At 40.7% G+C, this 17,078-nt stretch overlaps 1 protein-coding gene and 1 pseudogene across 1 annotated transcript in view; both read left to right on the forward strand.

Annotated features, from left to right (window-relative positions):
- Nucleotides 1–17,078, forward strand: part of SLC4A8 (solute carrier family 4 member 8) — a 77,187-nt gene that overhangs the window by 49,638 nt on the left and 10,471 nt on the right. The window contains exons 17-21 of the mRNA XM_012762581.3: nt 7,964–8,077; nt 10,666–10,827; nt 11,675–11,926; nt 14,922–14,990; nt 16,438–16,611. Of these exons, the coding sequence (XP_012618035.2) occupies nt 7,964–8,077; nt 10,666–10,827; nt 11,675–11,926; nt 14,922–14,990; nt 16,438–16,611 (771 nt within the window). The remainder of the gene's footprint in view (nt 1–7,963; nt 8,078–10,665; nt 10,828–11,674; nt 11,927–14,921; nt 14,991–16,437; nt 16,612–17,078) is intronic.
- LOC109730866 (ubiquitin-conjugating enzyme E2 D2 pseudogene) lies at nt 8–6,569 on the forward strand (annotated as a pseudogene).

Consider the following 17,078-nt stretch of genomic DNA (forward strand, 5'->3'; position numbering starts at 1 on the left):
TAGGTAGCATGTTCCTGCATTTCTTTTGTGTTAGAATCTAATATAACAGACCATGGCTCTGAAGAGAATCCACAAGGAATTGAGTGACCTGGCATGGGATCCCCCAGCACAGTGTTCAGCAGGTCCTGTTGGAGATGACATGCTCCACTGGCAAGCTACAATAATGGGGCCAAATGACAGTCCATATCAGGGTGGAGTGTTTTTCTTGACAATTCATTTCCCAACAGATTACCCCTTCAAACCATCTAAGGTTGCATTTACAACAAGAATTTATCACCCAAATATTAACAGTAATGGCAGCATTTGTCTTGATATTCTACAGTCACAGTGGTCTCCAGTACTAACTATTCCAAAAGTACTCTTGTCCATCTGTTCTCTGTTGTGTGATCCCAATCCAGATGATCCTTTAGTGCCTGAGATTGCTCGGATCTACAAAACAGATTGAGAAAAGTACAACAGAATAGCTTGGGAATGGACTCAGAAGTATGCCATGTAATTAAAGAAATTATTGGATAACCTCTACAAATAAAGATAGGGAAACTCTGAAAGAGAAAGTCCTTTTGATTTCCATTTGACTGCTTTCCATTTGACTGCTTTCTATGAGCCCACGCCTCATCTTCCCCTGTGCACATGTTTATCTGATACAGCAGTGCTGCGTGTTGTACATACTTGGAACAACAAACTAGAAATACTGTACTTCTGTACCAACATTGCCTCCTAGCAGAGAAGTGTGTGTGTAACAAGCCATTTCTCCAGGCATAACCTAGGTGTGAGACTAAAAGCTTTCCTTATTGACTTAAATTTGGATAATGGCAAGGTGTGAGGGGTGGTGGGTTTGGTGTGTGCTTGGATGGGGAAGAAAAGCTCCACTGACCTGTAGGAGATTGCTTTTAAGTGGAATCCATTTAAATTCAAAACAGTTATGTAAAGCAAGGTGAAGAACATGAAGCTGTTTTTGTATTCATTTTATTCCAAAGAACCTGCGTCTTGGGTGAAAGTTATGACCAACCAGATTAATTCTACCCACATCCTGTATTTTAAGGTCTAAGTTTAACTGGCCAATATTTAAATGGATTGGAGCTATTAGTACATAAAGTGTGATGGGCTTTGTTCCCAGCTCTTTTATGTCTCCCGTCCCCTCAACCTTCAGCCTTTCAGCCTCTCTTTCTCTCTTCCATATTCTTTGGTTTGTATGTGGTTTCTCAGTTAATTCATAGCTAATAGCTCTTATTTTCTTATATTTTTAACTGCTTAGGTCTATTTGGATGTAAGGGCGAAAATTCATTTGATGAAAATACTTGTCTTTATTTAAAGACCCAATTGCTCCTCTGGAGCGTGTACGTTCAAGAATAATTAATCTGTGTAATAAACTGATTACTATAGTCATTATATATATATAAAAAAGAATCTAATATAACAGAACCTGTTCTCAGCCTCTCTGTTGCTTGTGTAGTAGATTAGCAGGGTGGAGAGCTCCAGATGTCTTGATGAGCCAAACTGGCATTAATTCTAGTGTCTGGCAGCATTTTTCATAGATCTGTGGTGTGGAATGAGGGGTTAATACTTAAAACTTTTTTGATTTAAAAATGCCAGGTATGGGGAAAGGGAGTGACTACCAATAGGTACCAGGTTTCTTTTTGGGATGATGAAAATGTTTTAAAATTGATAGTAGTGATGGTTGCATAGCTCTGAGAATATTCTAAAAACCATTAAATGATATATTGTAAATGGAAAAAAAAAGTGCCAGGTAAGTTTAAGATGGTAGTAATGTTGTCTAAAAGCTATTAGAAATAACATTTCCAGAATTCTGTTAAGTTTCATTACCAGAATTCTGGGACACCTAGCATATAATATTAATAGCTAGAGCTGGCTCCTAAAGACAGTAAATTGCTATTATCATCTCGCATACTTTAGGGGACCCCAAAGTGTCTTCCCAGGGCTGGCTGTTATGATAGCATATGAAATCACCGGCTTCATTGACTGCAGCAGCCAGCATGCTCTTGACTTGGTTTGCATGACTATTTGAAGCTCCACAACCTTTCCCTGATGCAGATAGCAGTGTTTGTATCACGAGCAGGGCTTCTGCCAGTTTTGGCAGGGCAGAATTATTTAATAGAAGCCGAGTTTAGAGTAGCTACATGGGCTGTTTCTTTGTTAAGGGGACCTAAAGAAGAAAGAGGAGAGTGGCTCCTGGGCACTCATCACGTGAGGTTAACACTAAAAATAATACATGGATGAATTACTTGCATTCATCAGTCACATGGGAACATCTACAATGAGTGGCTATTACATTTGCCATATCAAAAAGAAGAAAGATGTGTTATCTACAATGTCCACAAAGTTTGTGCCTCAGAAAGGCCTCCCTAAAGACCTGGGCTATATGTACTTTTACCACAGTATAACAAACTAAACCTAAAACATACACATCAACAAGAAGAAGCTATATACTTTTTTTTTTTTTTAAGAGACAGGGTCTTGCTATGTTGCCCATGCTGGTATTGAACTCTTGGGCTCAAGTGATTCTTCTGCTTCAGCCTCCTGACTAACTAGGACTAAGGCACATGCCACCATCCCTGGCTAAGTTTTTGTTTTTTGTAGACAAGGGATCTTGCTATGTTGCCCAGGCTGGTTGCAAACCCTTGGCTGCAAATAATCCTCCTGCCTTGGCCTCCCAAAGCACAGGAATTATAGATATAAGCCACCATGCCCTGCCATATATCTTTTTAATTAGCCACCAAAAAGAAAAAAAAAAAAAAAGAAGAAGTTGGGACAGCCAGACATGAAAGAATACATTGGGTATTTATAGTTTGTTTATTCAAAGAGCATGGTAATTTGATACCTTCAGAAATAGAACTGGGAAGAAACTTGTATTAGTAATGATAACACTATTGTAGGTAGTGTACAGTTTTTATGAATGTTCAAGAAGAGGATGATAGAAAAAAGGTATTCATATTGCTGGTGGGAGGTCTGCCTTCAGCACATCAAAAATGGGGTTGTGCTCCCTCTATTTTGCTTCAGGGGTCTGTGGTAGTTGCCTCCAGAGAAACCTATTAATGTGGCCAATGGTGTGGCCTTACCCTCAATAAATGAAAAGCCCACTTTTGTTTCATATAGAAAATCATCAATTGGGTGGGACTTTATTTGTGACATAATTTTTTTCATTGCACACAATAATTTCTGATTTATGTATATATAATGGAACATTTGCAATGAAAGATATTTTTAATTTAAATCATATCGAAATTCATAATATAATTGTGTGAATATGTGTGAGATTGTGAGACTTTTATAGTCTACTAGAAAATCTGTGATGGGTTGGTTTTTAAAGGCTAACCAGTTGGTATTAAGCATATCTAGAAAAAGCAAGTAAACATTTTAATGAAACTATAACTCAGGAAAAGTTTAAAAAATGAGCTCCACCTTTAGATATTAAGGAGTAAAAAGGGCTGAGTTACCCCTTTAAGTGCTGTCAAGAATTCACCTGAGTTTGTGACATTTGGTGGTATAATGCCAGATGCCCACAGCAGCATAATATTGTACTTTGCCAAAGGTAGATAAATTCTGTTTCTCAGCAGCCTTTTCCCCAAAAGGTATAGTGTTTACTTTAGTTAAAATAGCTAATCTCTTTTTACCATACCACATGATAACTCCCTGGTATCATGTTAAGTGCCCCAAATTTATCTGTAATTTCCTCATCTCTGAGCTCATTGCCTGCTTCCATTTCCATGTTTTTCTAGGTCCAGCATCTTATCTCTGCCCTTGTTTTGGTTTATCACCCCTGACTTGCCTTCACTGTTTATCTGATGTGACCAACAGTGTGATCTTGGACGCTTTAAAGGGTTTCAGATGCAAAGAAACTTTATATGATATTATGGAAGACCATCCTTCCCATTTTGGTTATTTCAGCATTTTAGTTGCAACCTATGACTAAATTAGAGTTTCAAATGTGATAAAGAGTTTTATAATTTTCCTACTGCTCTGGACCAAATTCCAGAGTCTCTGGAATTTCTATTTCAGTTTATCCAGTCAAATGAAAAAGGTCTTATTACATGTCTGCTTAACATGTATTTGGATGAAAAGATCTTTCTAGAAACTGCAGGAAAATAAAGCAGAACCAACTGGGTGAAATGAAAAACAAACATTGGATTAGGATGTGGTGATTTGTGAACAATCAGGAGTCTGGTTATGATTGGGGCTGCTGTCTCACAAGAGATCACTTAATGCCATATAAGTGAGGGATGTGGTGTCCAAGGCCCATGGCCTGGAGACCTGGGTGCTGGCCTCATCTGGCTGTGGGTCGGTACATCCTTCATCCTCCCTGTGCCTCATTCTTCTCATCTGCACAATGATGTGAGGACACCCGCTCTCTCTTTCCAGTCAGAGGATATGGTGAGATTTGATCTGATGAACCTATGCCATGGTGGGTCCGAGTAGAGTATACTTCCTGACTTCTCTCATCTGATCTTTTCTTCAATTTGGGAACAAATAAGGTTGGCAGAAAGTGGGAGCTCATGATGTAGCAATTCTCTACTAAAGTGTGCTCACTGGAGTCCCTTCTAATGTTGACTTGGATATCCTAAACAGTCCCACTCAAGTCACTGACGCCCATGGAAACCCCTACGATAAGCAGCCTTACCAAATTCAGTGCCCTCAGGGCTGAGGATCATAGAATAATGACTCCAAACACACAACAAAAATAGATCGGTTCCAAAGATGTCTCAAAGAAAAAGCATTTTGGGGGGATTTGGGGTGATTGGGGTTTGGATTGAAATATAGACAAAGGTGGCATGCATATTTTGAATAAAATACATATTTTACAATAAAATTTTATAAATAAAACTTTGCAAAATCAATGACGTAAAATCAGTACTTAAGATTATAGGTTATAAATTGTTTAATTTCATTAAGTAGAAAAAGAAATTTAGTAAATTAGCCCTTTTGATGCCTAAATATCATGTAAGATGGTGTACTGCGGCTGCCTTTTTTTGTTTCTGGTGGGTTTTTTTTCTTTTTTTTTTTGAGACAGGGTCTTGTTCTGTCGCCCAGATAGAGTACAGTGGTATGATCATAGCTCATTGCAACCTCATACTCCTGGGCTCAAGGGTCCTCCCGCCTCAGCCTCCCAAATAGCTATGACTACAGGCACGCCCCACCATGCCTGGCTAATTTTTAAATTTTTTATAGAGATGAGGTCTTGCTATGTTGCTCAGGCTGGTCTTGAACTCTTGGCCTCAAGCAATCTTCTTGCCTCAGCCTCCAAAAGTGCTGGGATTACAGGCATGAGCCACTGAGCCCAGCCAATGGCTGCTTTTTTTTCTCCCGTGCTGTAAGCATAAAATATATACCAGAGCTCAAATGCTTGGTACCAAAAAAAGAATATAAAATATTTCATCAATATTTTATATTGATTACAGGCTGTAACAACAATATTTTTGATGTATTAATTTAATAAAATATTAATAATTTAATAAATATTAAAATTATTTCACCTATTTGTATCTTTTAAAAATGTGGCCACTAAAGAATTTAAAATTAGACATGTGGCTAATGTTGCACTGCTATTGGACAGTGCATGGTGTAGAGTATGGCAGTGAAATCCCTTAGGTGGGAAAGATAATTCTGTGAAGCATTCAAACAAACAGAAGCAACACAAATATTTTTTCTGGAGTCAGGCGCACTGTGAGGCACAGAACACTTTCCAGAAAGCAGAAGATTTTTCGGTCTAAAAACCAATATATATGTAAGACCCCAATTGAAAAACAAACACAAATGAGCCCCAAACTACCTACCTTCAGTTTTGCCTGGGAGCTGCTACCTTTGTTCTTATTTTTCTAGTATCTTCCAAGTGCCAAGGATATTAGCTCTATGAGGATATTGGGCATATTTGTTTCATTTTAGGCAAAATTCTCTTTTGGTTTCCCCTCCCCAGGTATCGTTTAATCTGTTCACAGCTGGGTGTGTTGAAATCCTGTGTAAATCTTGCTGCACTTGATAGGCTGCTTCTCTTGGCCTTGGCAGAGCCTGAGCCCATTGCCTGTGCCCACCTGCCCAGCAGGTTTCAATGCTGGCTCCTGAAAGAATTTGCATTTATTTTATTTTGCACTAGTCATAGTTATTTAAACTATATGAAATGTTTGGGAGACCATTTGCTTGTGTTAGAAAGAGAGATAGAAGATCTATTGCATCAATTGTTTTAAATTAAAAGCTATTTTTACACACATGAAGGAAGGAAGGAAGCAAGCTAGCTCAAATCTGGAAGAAATGGTGGTTTTTCTGTAAGTGAGGCTTTAATCAGGCACATTTATAATACAGAATATGTGAATGGGTGGAGGACTCAGTTGATGAGATATATACTGTACACATGTACATGACTAAACACATTCTTAGCTTCAGTGAGCCTATGCAATAGTTAAGGGAAGCACATATTAAATAAGTTCTGGGTCTTTCTTTCCTATCTGGACAGATAGTTAACAAGTGGTGATTGGACACTGACTACTTGGTCAGGCCGGGATTAAGTGCTATGGGGGTGTAACAGAAGTTTAAAAGGTAGTGTCTGTCATCACATAAGAAGGGGAAACACATGAAACAACCAGATGCCATATGCAACAACAGTAAATAGTTGGATGCCAACTTGGATGTAAGTGCCATAGGAATTCATGGGTGAGCTTCATGGTGGGTGGTGGTGGTGGGGTGGATAGTCAGAGAATTATATAACATTCAGAGAAGAACTGAAAAAAACCATGGAAGAGGAGCTGGAAATCTTAGGCTTCAAAATGTAGTGAAGTCAGTTTAAAGTGCCAGTGATATTACATGTGGCTAAGATATATTTTGTTCTGTTTCTGTTGGAAGTTCAGATTAAAGCAGGCACAGGTCATTTGATAGGCAGTATTTTATTAAAGCCCTACACTAAACTATAAAGTGGGACAGTCCTCTTAGGGCAGGTGCTAAATTGTATGGGAATCCCCAACAATAAGTTGGGGGAGATAAGTGCTGTGGAGAAAAATAAAGCAGGAAAGGAGTGCAGGAAGTACTAGGGTGGAGAGTGGCCACTTTTGAGTAGGATCATCAAAGAAGATCTCATGGAGAAGGTAATATTTGAGTGAAGGAGGTGAGGGAGTTGTCCAAGAGGTTACCTGGAAGAAAGGCATTTCAGGTAGAGGGATGAGCAAGAATAAGGACCCCAAGGTGGGAGTGAGCCTGGCATGTTTAAGAAACAGCAAGGAGGTCTGTGTGGATGGAACAGAGTTAGCGGGCAGGAGGGCAATAGGATCGGGGCTGGGAGAGGTGATGATGCCAGTTGTGTGGGCCTCAGGCCAAGAAGGCTTTTTGGGTTTTTAAGTCAGTAAAACCTGAAGCCATTTCAGGGTTTTGGTAGAGGAGTGACATGATACAACTTGTGTTTTACATTAGAAAGCTGAAGAGGTCAAAGGCAGAAGCAAGTTGGGAGTATGCTTCAGTCACCCAAACATGAGCTGATGGTGACTGTGATCTGGATGGGAGTGGTGGTGGTGAGAAGTGCTCAGATTCTGGATATGTTCTGAAGGCAGAGCCAACAGGATTTGCAGATAGATTGGGTGTTGGGTATGGGGGAGAAGTGGAGTTGATACTGCTGCTGAGATTTTGGCTAGTGCTAAGAACCCTGGCTGGTCCCAGAAAATATAATTCCAAGTGCTCAGAACTAGAGCTCGAACCTGGCCCTAAGTGCCCCAAACAGGACTTATCAGGGGTTGGGCTGAGTTACATTAGAGTTTGTCAGAGGGTTTATTCTCTTTTATCATATTTATACTTTATGGGTATTAATTTGGGTGTGTTAATATATTCCTGTTGCTTAAATATGCTTGCATTAATTCCACTGCAAAATGAAAAAAATTCTTCTGAGGATTTTAAAACTTTTTCCAATACTGAATTATTTTCTACTATATTTAACTTTCTAAAACATTTTTCTAATTCCTTTTCATGGTAGGTACGCTCCATGGTGAGTGACTTTGCAGTTTTCCTCACTATCTTCACAATGGTGATTATTGATTTTTTGATTGGAGTCCCATCGCCAAAGCTTCAAGTTCCCAGTGTGTTCAAGGTAAACAGATCTCAGGGTTTTTGGTGTATTCATGCAGTTACATAGAATCTGGTCCCCAGTTGATTTAAAACACCTTTCCATATCCAAATCATAAGATGAGTTGTATTATGCATTCCTCTAAATCCAAACCTGCTCTTCACACCTTGCCACTCAGAAAAGCAACTCTTCAGGCTTGGCTGAGTTCAAGCCAGAAGAGTCAGAGAACAGAGAAACTAAGCTTGCTGAATGGTTGAAAAGTCTTTTGTATTGTTAATACCACTTATTGTTTTTAATATGTTAAGATTTAAAACAATAGAATGTGTACATTTACATAAATATATACCAGATACTATGGAAACATGGGTCCCGAGAACAAGTCTTGTTAATAGCACTGAGTTACTTGTTAACTCACCGAGTATCCACTGTATGGGGACACTGGGAAGGTAAAGGACTCAGCCCTCCCCTGAAGGATGCTGCTGTGTAGGAGGGAAGTGGAACCAAGGGGGACCTCAGCAGGAGTCTAGGACCCTTGCTGGGAGTAATCATGACATCTCTTCAACCCTATTGTGTTGTCTGTTTTTATAACTCTCTATAATCTATAGTGTTTTTCAAAAAACCTGTACAAAAAGTAAAACAAATGATCAATACATGGGAACTTCAAATCTGTTCAGTCTGGGGACACTGAGTAAAAAAAGATAGAAGAGCTAAGCTCAGTTCTATAGATCCCTGTAAGGTAGAAAGGAGAGAAAACATGGGCGTACTCAGGGGCTTGCAAAGAATTATGAAATAAGATGGGAGAGGTGAGGAGAAGACAGACAGGAATAAAGGTAATCCCTGACTTGTAAATGCCCCCATACAGCTGGCCTTGGTCTTCCTTTTCTCTTTTCTCTCTGTGTCCCTAAAGTAGGCCTGGTTATCTTTTTCCACATGGTCTGAAATTTTTAATTTTGTTAAATTTATTGAAATGCCACTAGTTAGAAGGTTATGAATTAACAAACACCCTCCTACAAGTATTAATATAATATTTCTGAGAATATGACATTCTCACCTTGTGTGAATGAGCACAATCAGCTTTCTCTCTAACACCTAGCTGAGGCCAGCACTGAAGGAGGAATAGATTTTGTGTAAAATAGGTAATTTGAAAGCATTAAGCAGTCCTTGTAAAGTTTCCCTGATGGGTAGGTTTAAGATAGTCAGGAGGAACTGAATTTCTGGTACATCTGGGCAGAAGGCCTCTGGGAGGTAGGAGAGAGAGAAAAAACAGAAATGGGAGAATGTCAAAGAAAATATTGCTCTTGGCAGGCTCCACTTTCAGTAGACAGAGATGAAATCTTTTTCTTTTTTCCCTTCCCTATTATATCGTATGGTTCCCAGCTCCTAAGACCCAATCTGAAGGTTAGTACTATTAGTAGGGGTTATAATGTCATTAAGGGTTTAAGAAGTTTTTGTGTTAGTCTGAGAACTACCACTTAGAACATTGTTACTAAGGAAACATAGATTCTGTAAACTTTTAGAAGCTAACCCATTCATAATTTGGGATTTGGTAGTGTTATTGTAAAGCCTTTGAGTTCTAGAGTTATGACTAATATGGAAACCAATGCTTCAGATACGACAGTCTTTGTTCATTGACTTTGGTCAATTCTGGATCAGTTTGGCCTTTTATCTTCCAGTACCACTTGCCAAAAAAGGTAAACTTGTCTTCTCCAGAGTACATTGGGTGGGGTGGGGAAAGGGTAAGTTGAGGATCTAGGAGAGTTTAGGTATGTCGTGAACATCCCAATAAGATTTATAAACAGTTGTTTTACAGGGGCATTGAAGAGGGTCCTAGGTCAAACAATTGCCCAAGTTTAGCAGTTTGGGCTCCTTCTCAAGTCTCTGGTGCCTGGGCCTCTGACTTACTGCTATTGGGAGAGGGTCCCTGGAACAATCCAATCTAAGCCTAAGAGAGTCTATGCAGCTAGCTCCACTTTGCCTTTATTTGTGCTGTAGACACACATTCCATGGCTTCTGGAGAGGGCAGCATTAATGAATATTCCACAACAAGTTGATCATTGAGGATTGACTGTTTCAAAGGGGATTTGGGCTGGGCGTGGTGGCTCACACCTGTAATCCTAGCCCTCTGGGAGGCCTAGGTGGGCGGATTGCTCAAGGTCGGGAGTTCAAAACCAGCCTGACAAGAGCAAGACCCCGTCTCTACTATAAATAGAAAGAAGTTAATTGGCCAACTAATATATATATAGAAAAAATTAGCTGGGCATGGTGGCGCATGCCTGTAGTCCCAGCTACTTGGGAGGCAGAGGCAGCAGGATTGCTTGAGCCCAGGAGTTTGAGGTTGCTGTGAGCTAGGCTGATGCCATGGCTCTCACTCTAGCCTGGGCAACAAAGTGAGACTCTGTCTCAAAACAAACAAACAAACAACAACAACAAAAAAAGGAGATTTGGAAGAAGATCATAGATTTCCTAAGGAGTTGCTGTATTTCAGGCCTTTTTTTTTTAAAGGATTCTTATACAAGAATACAAAGAAATATGAATATTGTGATTCAGTTTGATCTGCTTCTGACTATAGTTAATTTAAAATACAAAAATAATGCCTTGTTTTTTCCCCCTAGCCAACAAGGGATGATCGAGGGTGGATTATTAGTCCCATTGGTCCCAATCCCTGGTGGACTGTGATAGCTGCAATTATTCCAGCTCTTCTCTGCACTATCTTGATATTCATGGACCAGCAGATCACAGCTGTCATCATTAACAGGAAGGAACATAAGCTCAAGGTAACAAAGAGTTTCTGCCCTAGAAGACTGTTACGGCAACCTGTTACATTTTTTTATTTTAGGGTAAACCCATCGAGACCAGGAACTTTAGAACCTGGATTAAAACAGTCATAGAAAGGGCTCAGAAGGGGTTTCCATTCTCTCCATTAATAACAAAGATTGGTTTGGAGATGAGACTAAAGTGGAGCATGGTAGTGTGATGTGAAAGAAGCTTAGACTCCATTACCATCCTCTCTACCTGTGGGCAGGTGGTTGGGCAGAGTTGCTAGTGATCCCTCTATAGCTACATGCTCTGAGTCAGGCAATTGTATAGCTTGTCTTTCTGAGGTTCAAATCAGGGCCTGAGCCACTATTTCCTAGAGGCAGGTATTGTCCCATTGGTGTGTGTCCCTTACCAGGGTTTTCAGACTGAACCTTGATCCCAAGGATCCTAGGGAGGTAGCAGAGTAGGCAACATCCAAATCTGGCAACGATCTGGGGTTGTTATAGGAACTCAATAAAGACACTTATTCCCAACTCCTATAGTATCTGCCGTCTAGAATGGTCATAATGTGGATTGGTCTCTGGTTTCTCTTCCAGGGAAGAATGGATCTTTGAATATATGAGACTCGGAGTAAACTAGGGGCACTTGGATAAAGAATAGATATTGGCATATATAGGACGAGATTTTCCTTTTTCTTGTTTCTTCCAAACCTGGAGGGACTATAAGACTTCTCTGGGATCTCTGGACTCCTTCCTTCTTACCCATAAACCCCTTTCTACTTTGGACGTGAGAACCTTAGCCCACTGTTCTATGCCCCACTGCAGCCAACCTACTGATGGTGACAGAGACTCTGTTTCCCCACAGAAAGGCTGTGGCTACCACCTGGACCTACTGATGGTGGCCATCATGCTGGGTGTCTGCTCCATCATGGGCCTGCCCTGGTTTGTGGCTGCAACTGTCCTATCCATTACACATGTGAACAGCCTCAAGCTGGAATCTGAATGCTCTGCTCCTGGAGAACAGCCCAAGTTCTTGGGCATCCGAGAACAGAGAGTGACAGGCCTTATGATTTTTGTGCTGATGGGGTGCTCAGTCTTCATGACAGCTATCTTAAAGGTAATTATTCCTTTCACTTGTTAGGAAAATACTGAATGCTTGATTCGTGCCAGGAATCCTGCTAGGTGCTGGGAATACAGTGGCGCCAAACTGATATACATACAAATCCCTGCCCTGAAAGAGCTTATTCTAGGAGGGTAAGACAGATAAGGGATTAAGAAAATTAGTTAAGAAAACAAACATGATAATTGCAGAATGTGATAAGGAAATATACAATGTTCTCTGGTGTCACAGAAAATTAAGAGGGTTCCATTTTGGTTAGGGTAGTTAGAGAAGGCCTTGTTGAGGAGATGGCATTTAAGATGAAGTGGAGCCAGCATGCAGGGGGGGAGGAAAGCCGTCTAGTCAGGCCCTGAGGAGGGAAAGAGTGATAATGTGTTTTAGGAAATATCAGGGCCTTGTGGCTCAAGGATGTTGAGTCAAGGCAAGAGCACAGTGAGATGAGATGGAAGAGTGGGGAGGGGCAGATCATGTAGGGCCTTGTTGACAGTGGTGAAAGTCACCTTTGAAGGGTTTTAACAGGAGAGGGACATGATCCAGTTAGTATTCCCAAAAGATCACTTTGGTTGATGTCTAGAGAATAAGTTTTTAGAACTGGGGAAAGATAGAAGCAGAGAGGCCATTGAGGATCACAGGTGAGAGATGATGGCAGCTTGAATAAGGAAGTTGGCAGCAGGGACAGATGAAAGGGCATGGCTTCCTGGGGGGCAGATCCCAAGGTCTTGCTGTTGACTAGATGTGGAATGGGGGTGAGGAAAATACAAAAATTAAAGAAGCCTTTCAGGTTTCTGACTCTATCTAGTGGAGAGTGTTGGCATTTATAAAGATGTAGAAGACTGTATGATTTTGTGAGGCATGGGGCTGTGATCAGATTTTGAGTGAGATGTCTGGGTGAGGAGGCTAGAGGAGGGTTCTGGACTAAAATATAAATTTGAGAGTAAGCAGCATAAAGGAGATATTGAAAGCCAAGGGAGTAGATGAGATGATTCAGGGAGAAGGGTAGATATTAAAGAGAAGAGGGACCAGAGAGAAAAGCAGGGTTTAGAGGCTAGTTTGTAAAGGAGGAAACAGCAACAGAGTCTCAGAAGGAGCTGCCAGAGAGGTAGGAGGGAAAGCAGGAGGGTGTGGTGTCAGGGAAGCCAAACAAAGGGAGTGTTTCAAGAAGGAGCAATTGGTTAGAAGCTGTCCAGAAAGATGAAGACTAAACCGAGACCATTGGATTTAGCAACATGGAGGCATAATGTGACTTGGCAAGAGCAGGTTCAGTGGATTGCATTAGCTTCTCCTGCATTTCTATGATTTAGAAGTAAAAGCAAAAGCAGAAGCTAACAATGATTAAAATCATTTTGTTCTAAAATGAAATGATAACACACTTAAGTTAAATCATAGGTCTCACATCTCGCCACTGTCTGGCTCTTCTTCCTCCCTGAGGATGGGCAGGCAGACAGATAGACACACTCCCCCACACCCACACCCACACTTTTACAGAAATGATGCCTTTTAAATCTTCTGTAATCACACAATCATCTCCTGAGGGATTTGGTAAATTTTTAACATGGACTAAAAAAATTTCCAAAGACTTGAGGGCAGGAGTGGGAAGGTATCTTATGGGAGAGGGAATTCAGTGGAACTAAAGGGCAGAAGTCCACTTACAGATGGCTGAAGCGTGAGGAGATGAGGCAATAAAGAGTACGTGTGCAGACAACTCTTTCCAGAGGTTTTTCAGTGAAGCAGAACAGAAAAATGGCAGTGGCTGGTGTGAGAAGTGGGGCTAAAAGAGGGTTTTTTGTAAAGATGGAAGATACATTGAACATGAGAAATTTTTTTTTTCTGTGGGTGTAAGGCCTGCATCCAGGAAAGTGGGGTGAAAAGGAAAGCTCTATGGCTGTATTGCCAGGCCTCAGCCATGCTGGAGCACTGCGTCATTTCTCCCTCTTTTAGCAAATCTTCAACCAGCCCAGGCTGCGCTGCGGATTCTCGTCACGGATGAGAATTAAGAGGGATGGTAAAGATTTCTGAACCATCATCCTGTCCCCTCATGTTCCACTCATGCTTGCCACTCACCTCTCCTCATGCTCCTTACCTCCTTCTATGCACTGTCCCCAGCCCAACTCCCTCTCCCCCCCCCCCCGGCCTAGGTGCCATCTGGAGGGTCCCAAGAATATAACGAAGCCAGCACCTGGCCTTCCTATAAGTGTCTCAGGAGGATTCTTTTAGGACACCAGTCAATAGTGTGCAAACAAGGTTATCTGAATTAGGATGTCTAGTCACCCTACAGCTGGAACAACATAAAATCCAATGGGGATTTTCTAATTCTGAGAGGAATTATGTTTGGGAATGTTCTCTAGGCCCAGAGTGAAAGTGAGTCAAATTTAGTCTTCAGCTATGAGTCTTTCCTTGCCTTGATTCTATAAACCCCATTTCCGTACCTCAGAGTTGCTCTGAAGATTGCCTGGGATGTGAAGGGACAGTCTTATTCAAGTGCTGTGTACATATTAAAGTGCACTATAATAATATTAGTATCTCCCCCCGATCATTCCCTCTCTGATAAGATATCTCCCCACTCCTGTCCTCAAGTCTCTGCTCAGTAAAAAAGAAAGGAAACTTTTTTTAGTCCATGTTAAAATACACCAAATCCCTGAGGAGATAATTGTGTGATTATAGATTTAAAGGCATCATTTCCATAAAAGAAGTGTTTGGGTGTGTCCATCTGTCTGTCTTCCCATCCCCATGGAGAAGGAATAGCCAGACAGGGGTGATATATGAGGCTTACAATTTAGTTTACATTTCATTCCACTTCAGAACAAAATGATTTTATTGTTGTCAGGTTCTGCTTTCGCTTCTACTTGTAAATCGTGTAAAGGCAGCAGAAATTAATACAATGTTTATAGTGGCTTTATTTCATTTTTAGAGATTTAAAAGTTTATATAGTCTAGTCTTTAGTGTGCTGTGATACCAAATTTAATTTCTGGCCCTTTTGCCCTTTGCTCTCCAGTTTATTCCAATGCCAGTTCTCTATGGAGTTTTCCTCTACATGGGAGTTTCTTCACTACAAGGAATTCAGGTATGGTATGTTTCAGCTAGGGCAATGTCGTATCACTGTGAATTCACCTGTCCTGTCCAGGGAGGGGCAGCTCCCCAAGGGAAGCACAGTTTCTGAGAAATTATTTCCTAGCCTCTCCAGTTAGGCTATTTTAGACATTTCTTTGGATATGGGGCAAAATACAGTCCTGTTGGCATGAGAGTTCAGAGACTTCAGGGTGGCCTGGCATGATGTCATGGTTCCAGTCATTCATTAATTATTCAAAAGACAATTATTTGGCACATATTAAACACTGGGTGCTTGGCCAGGTGCTGGTAAACTTGGATCAGAAAGGTTGGTCAAGAACCAAACTGCCTTTCACCCATGGACACCTCAGGGTTAATGCCAGGCTAAAGAATGAGAGAGGGGAGTTTGATTCTGGGAGTACGCTGGCAGAAGAGATTGGGGAGTAGTGGGAGTTCCTCCAGGTAAACACATGTCACTTCCTGTTATACTCTGCCTTTTCCCACCCAGCAACTCATTCCTCTGAGTCCTTCAAACAGAGAAAATCAGGAGCTTGTCAACAACTTGGGTACTCCAGATAATAAAATAACTTATCAAATATTAATAAATCACTTAGGCTTATTCTTTGTACTGAATATCCAGCAGTCATTCTTATAAACTGAGTTCTAATGTGACCTTGGGCAGGGTATTTAATCTCTCGGTCTCTGTTTTCCTTTTTATAATATAAGGATGATCATATTTTTCTATATCCAGAATATTATGAGGTTTCATTTCACTATAAATAATCAATGAATAGATCCTCAAAGAACAGGTAAGAGATTTGGTTTTGCAACTGGCTTATTTTGTTTTCTTTCTTTCTTTTTTTTTTTTTTTTTTTGAGACAGAGTCTCGGTCTGTTGCCCGGGCTAGACTGCTGTGGTGTCAGCCTAGCTCACAGTAACCTCAAACTCCTGGGCTCAAGCGATCCTTCTGCCTCAGCCTCCCAAGTAGCTGTGCCACCATGCCCGGCTTATTTTTTCTATATGTATTTTTAGTTGGCCAATTAATTTCTTTCTATTTTTAGTAGAGACAGGTTCTCGCTCTTGCTCAGGTTGGTCTCGAACTCCTGACCTCAAGTGATCCTCCCACCTCTGCCTTCCAGAGTGCTAGGATTACTTACAGGCGTGAGCCTACTTATTTTGTTTTCAACACTCCCTGAGAAGGAGCTCTCTTGGGAGCCACAGTGTCAAATAGGAGAAAGGTGTTTGAACCTATAATAAGAAAAGATGGATTTGAATCTTGACTCTGCCACTTACCAACCTTGGCCAAATTACCCGTTCCTTCTGAGACTCAGTTTCCATGTATGTCTAGTGGAAACAGTGTTACCTACCCTTCAGAGTAGGTGATACAAGAGACATGAATGGGTCTGACAAGATTTCTGGTCAGAGAAGTCACCTGAAAATAAATGCCAGCTGTTTCCTTTCAGTTCTTTGATCGCCTGAAGCTCTTTGGGATGCCTGCAAAGCACCAGCCGGATTTTATCTACCTGCGGCACGTGCCGCTGCGTAAAGTGCACCTCTTCACCCTCATCCAGCTGACCTGCCTCGTCCTGCTCTGGGTCATCAAGGCATCTCCAGCTGCCATTGTTTTCCCAATGATGGTAAGGTTTTGTTTTGTCTATATATATAAATTATTTTAATTTTGTGGTAAAATAGTGTAAAATTTACCATTTTAACCATTTTTAAGAGTACAGTTCAGGGGCATTAAATATTAATACATTCACATTGTTGTAGAACCATTTATACCATCCATCTCTATAACTTTTTATAATAACTTTTTTCATCTTGCAAAACTGAAACTCTGTACCTATTAAACACTATCTTCCAATTCTCCCCTTCCCTTCACCCCTGGCAACCATCACTCTACTTTCTGTCTCTATGAATTTGATTATTCTAGGTACCTCTTGTAATTCGAATCACATGGTATTTGTTCTTTTGTGACTGGCTTATTTCATTTAGCACATTGTCTTTAAGGATAATACATCTTGTAGAATGTGTCAGAATTTCCCTCCTTGTTAAGGCTGAATAATATTCCATGGTATGTATATACCACATTTTATTTACCCAT

Source organism: Microcebus murinus, chromosome 10 (genome assembly GCF_040939455.1).
Source record: "Microcebus murinus isolate Inina chromosome 10, M.murinus_Inina_mat1.0, whole genome shotgun sequence".
Lineage (NCBI taxonomy): Eukaryota > Metazoa > Chordata > Mammalia > Primates > Cheirogaleidae > Microcebus > Microcebus murinus.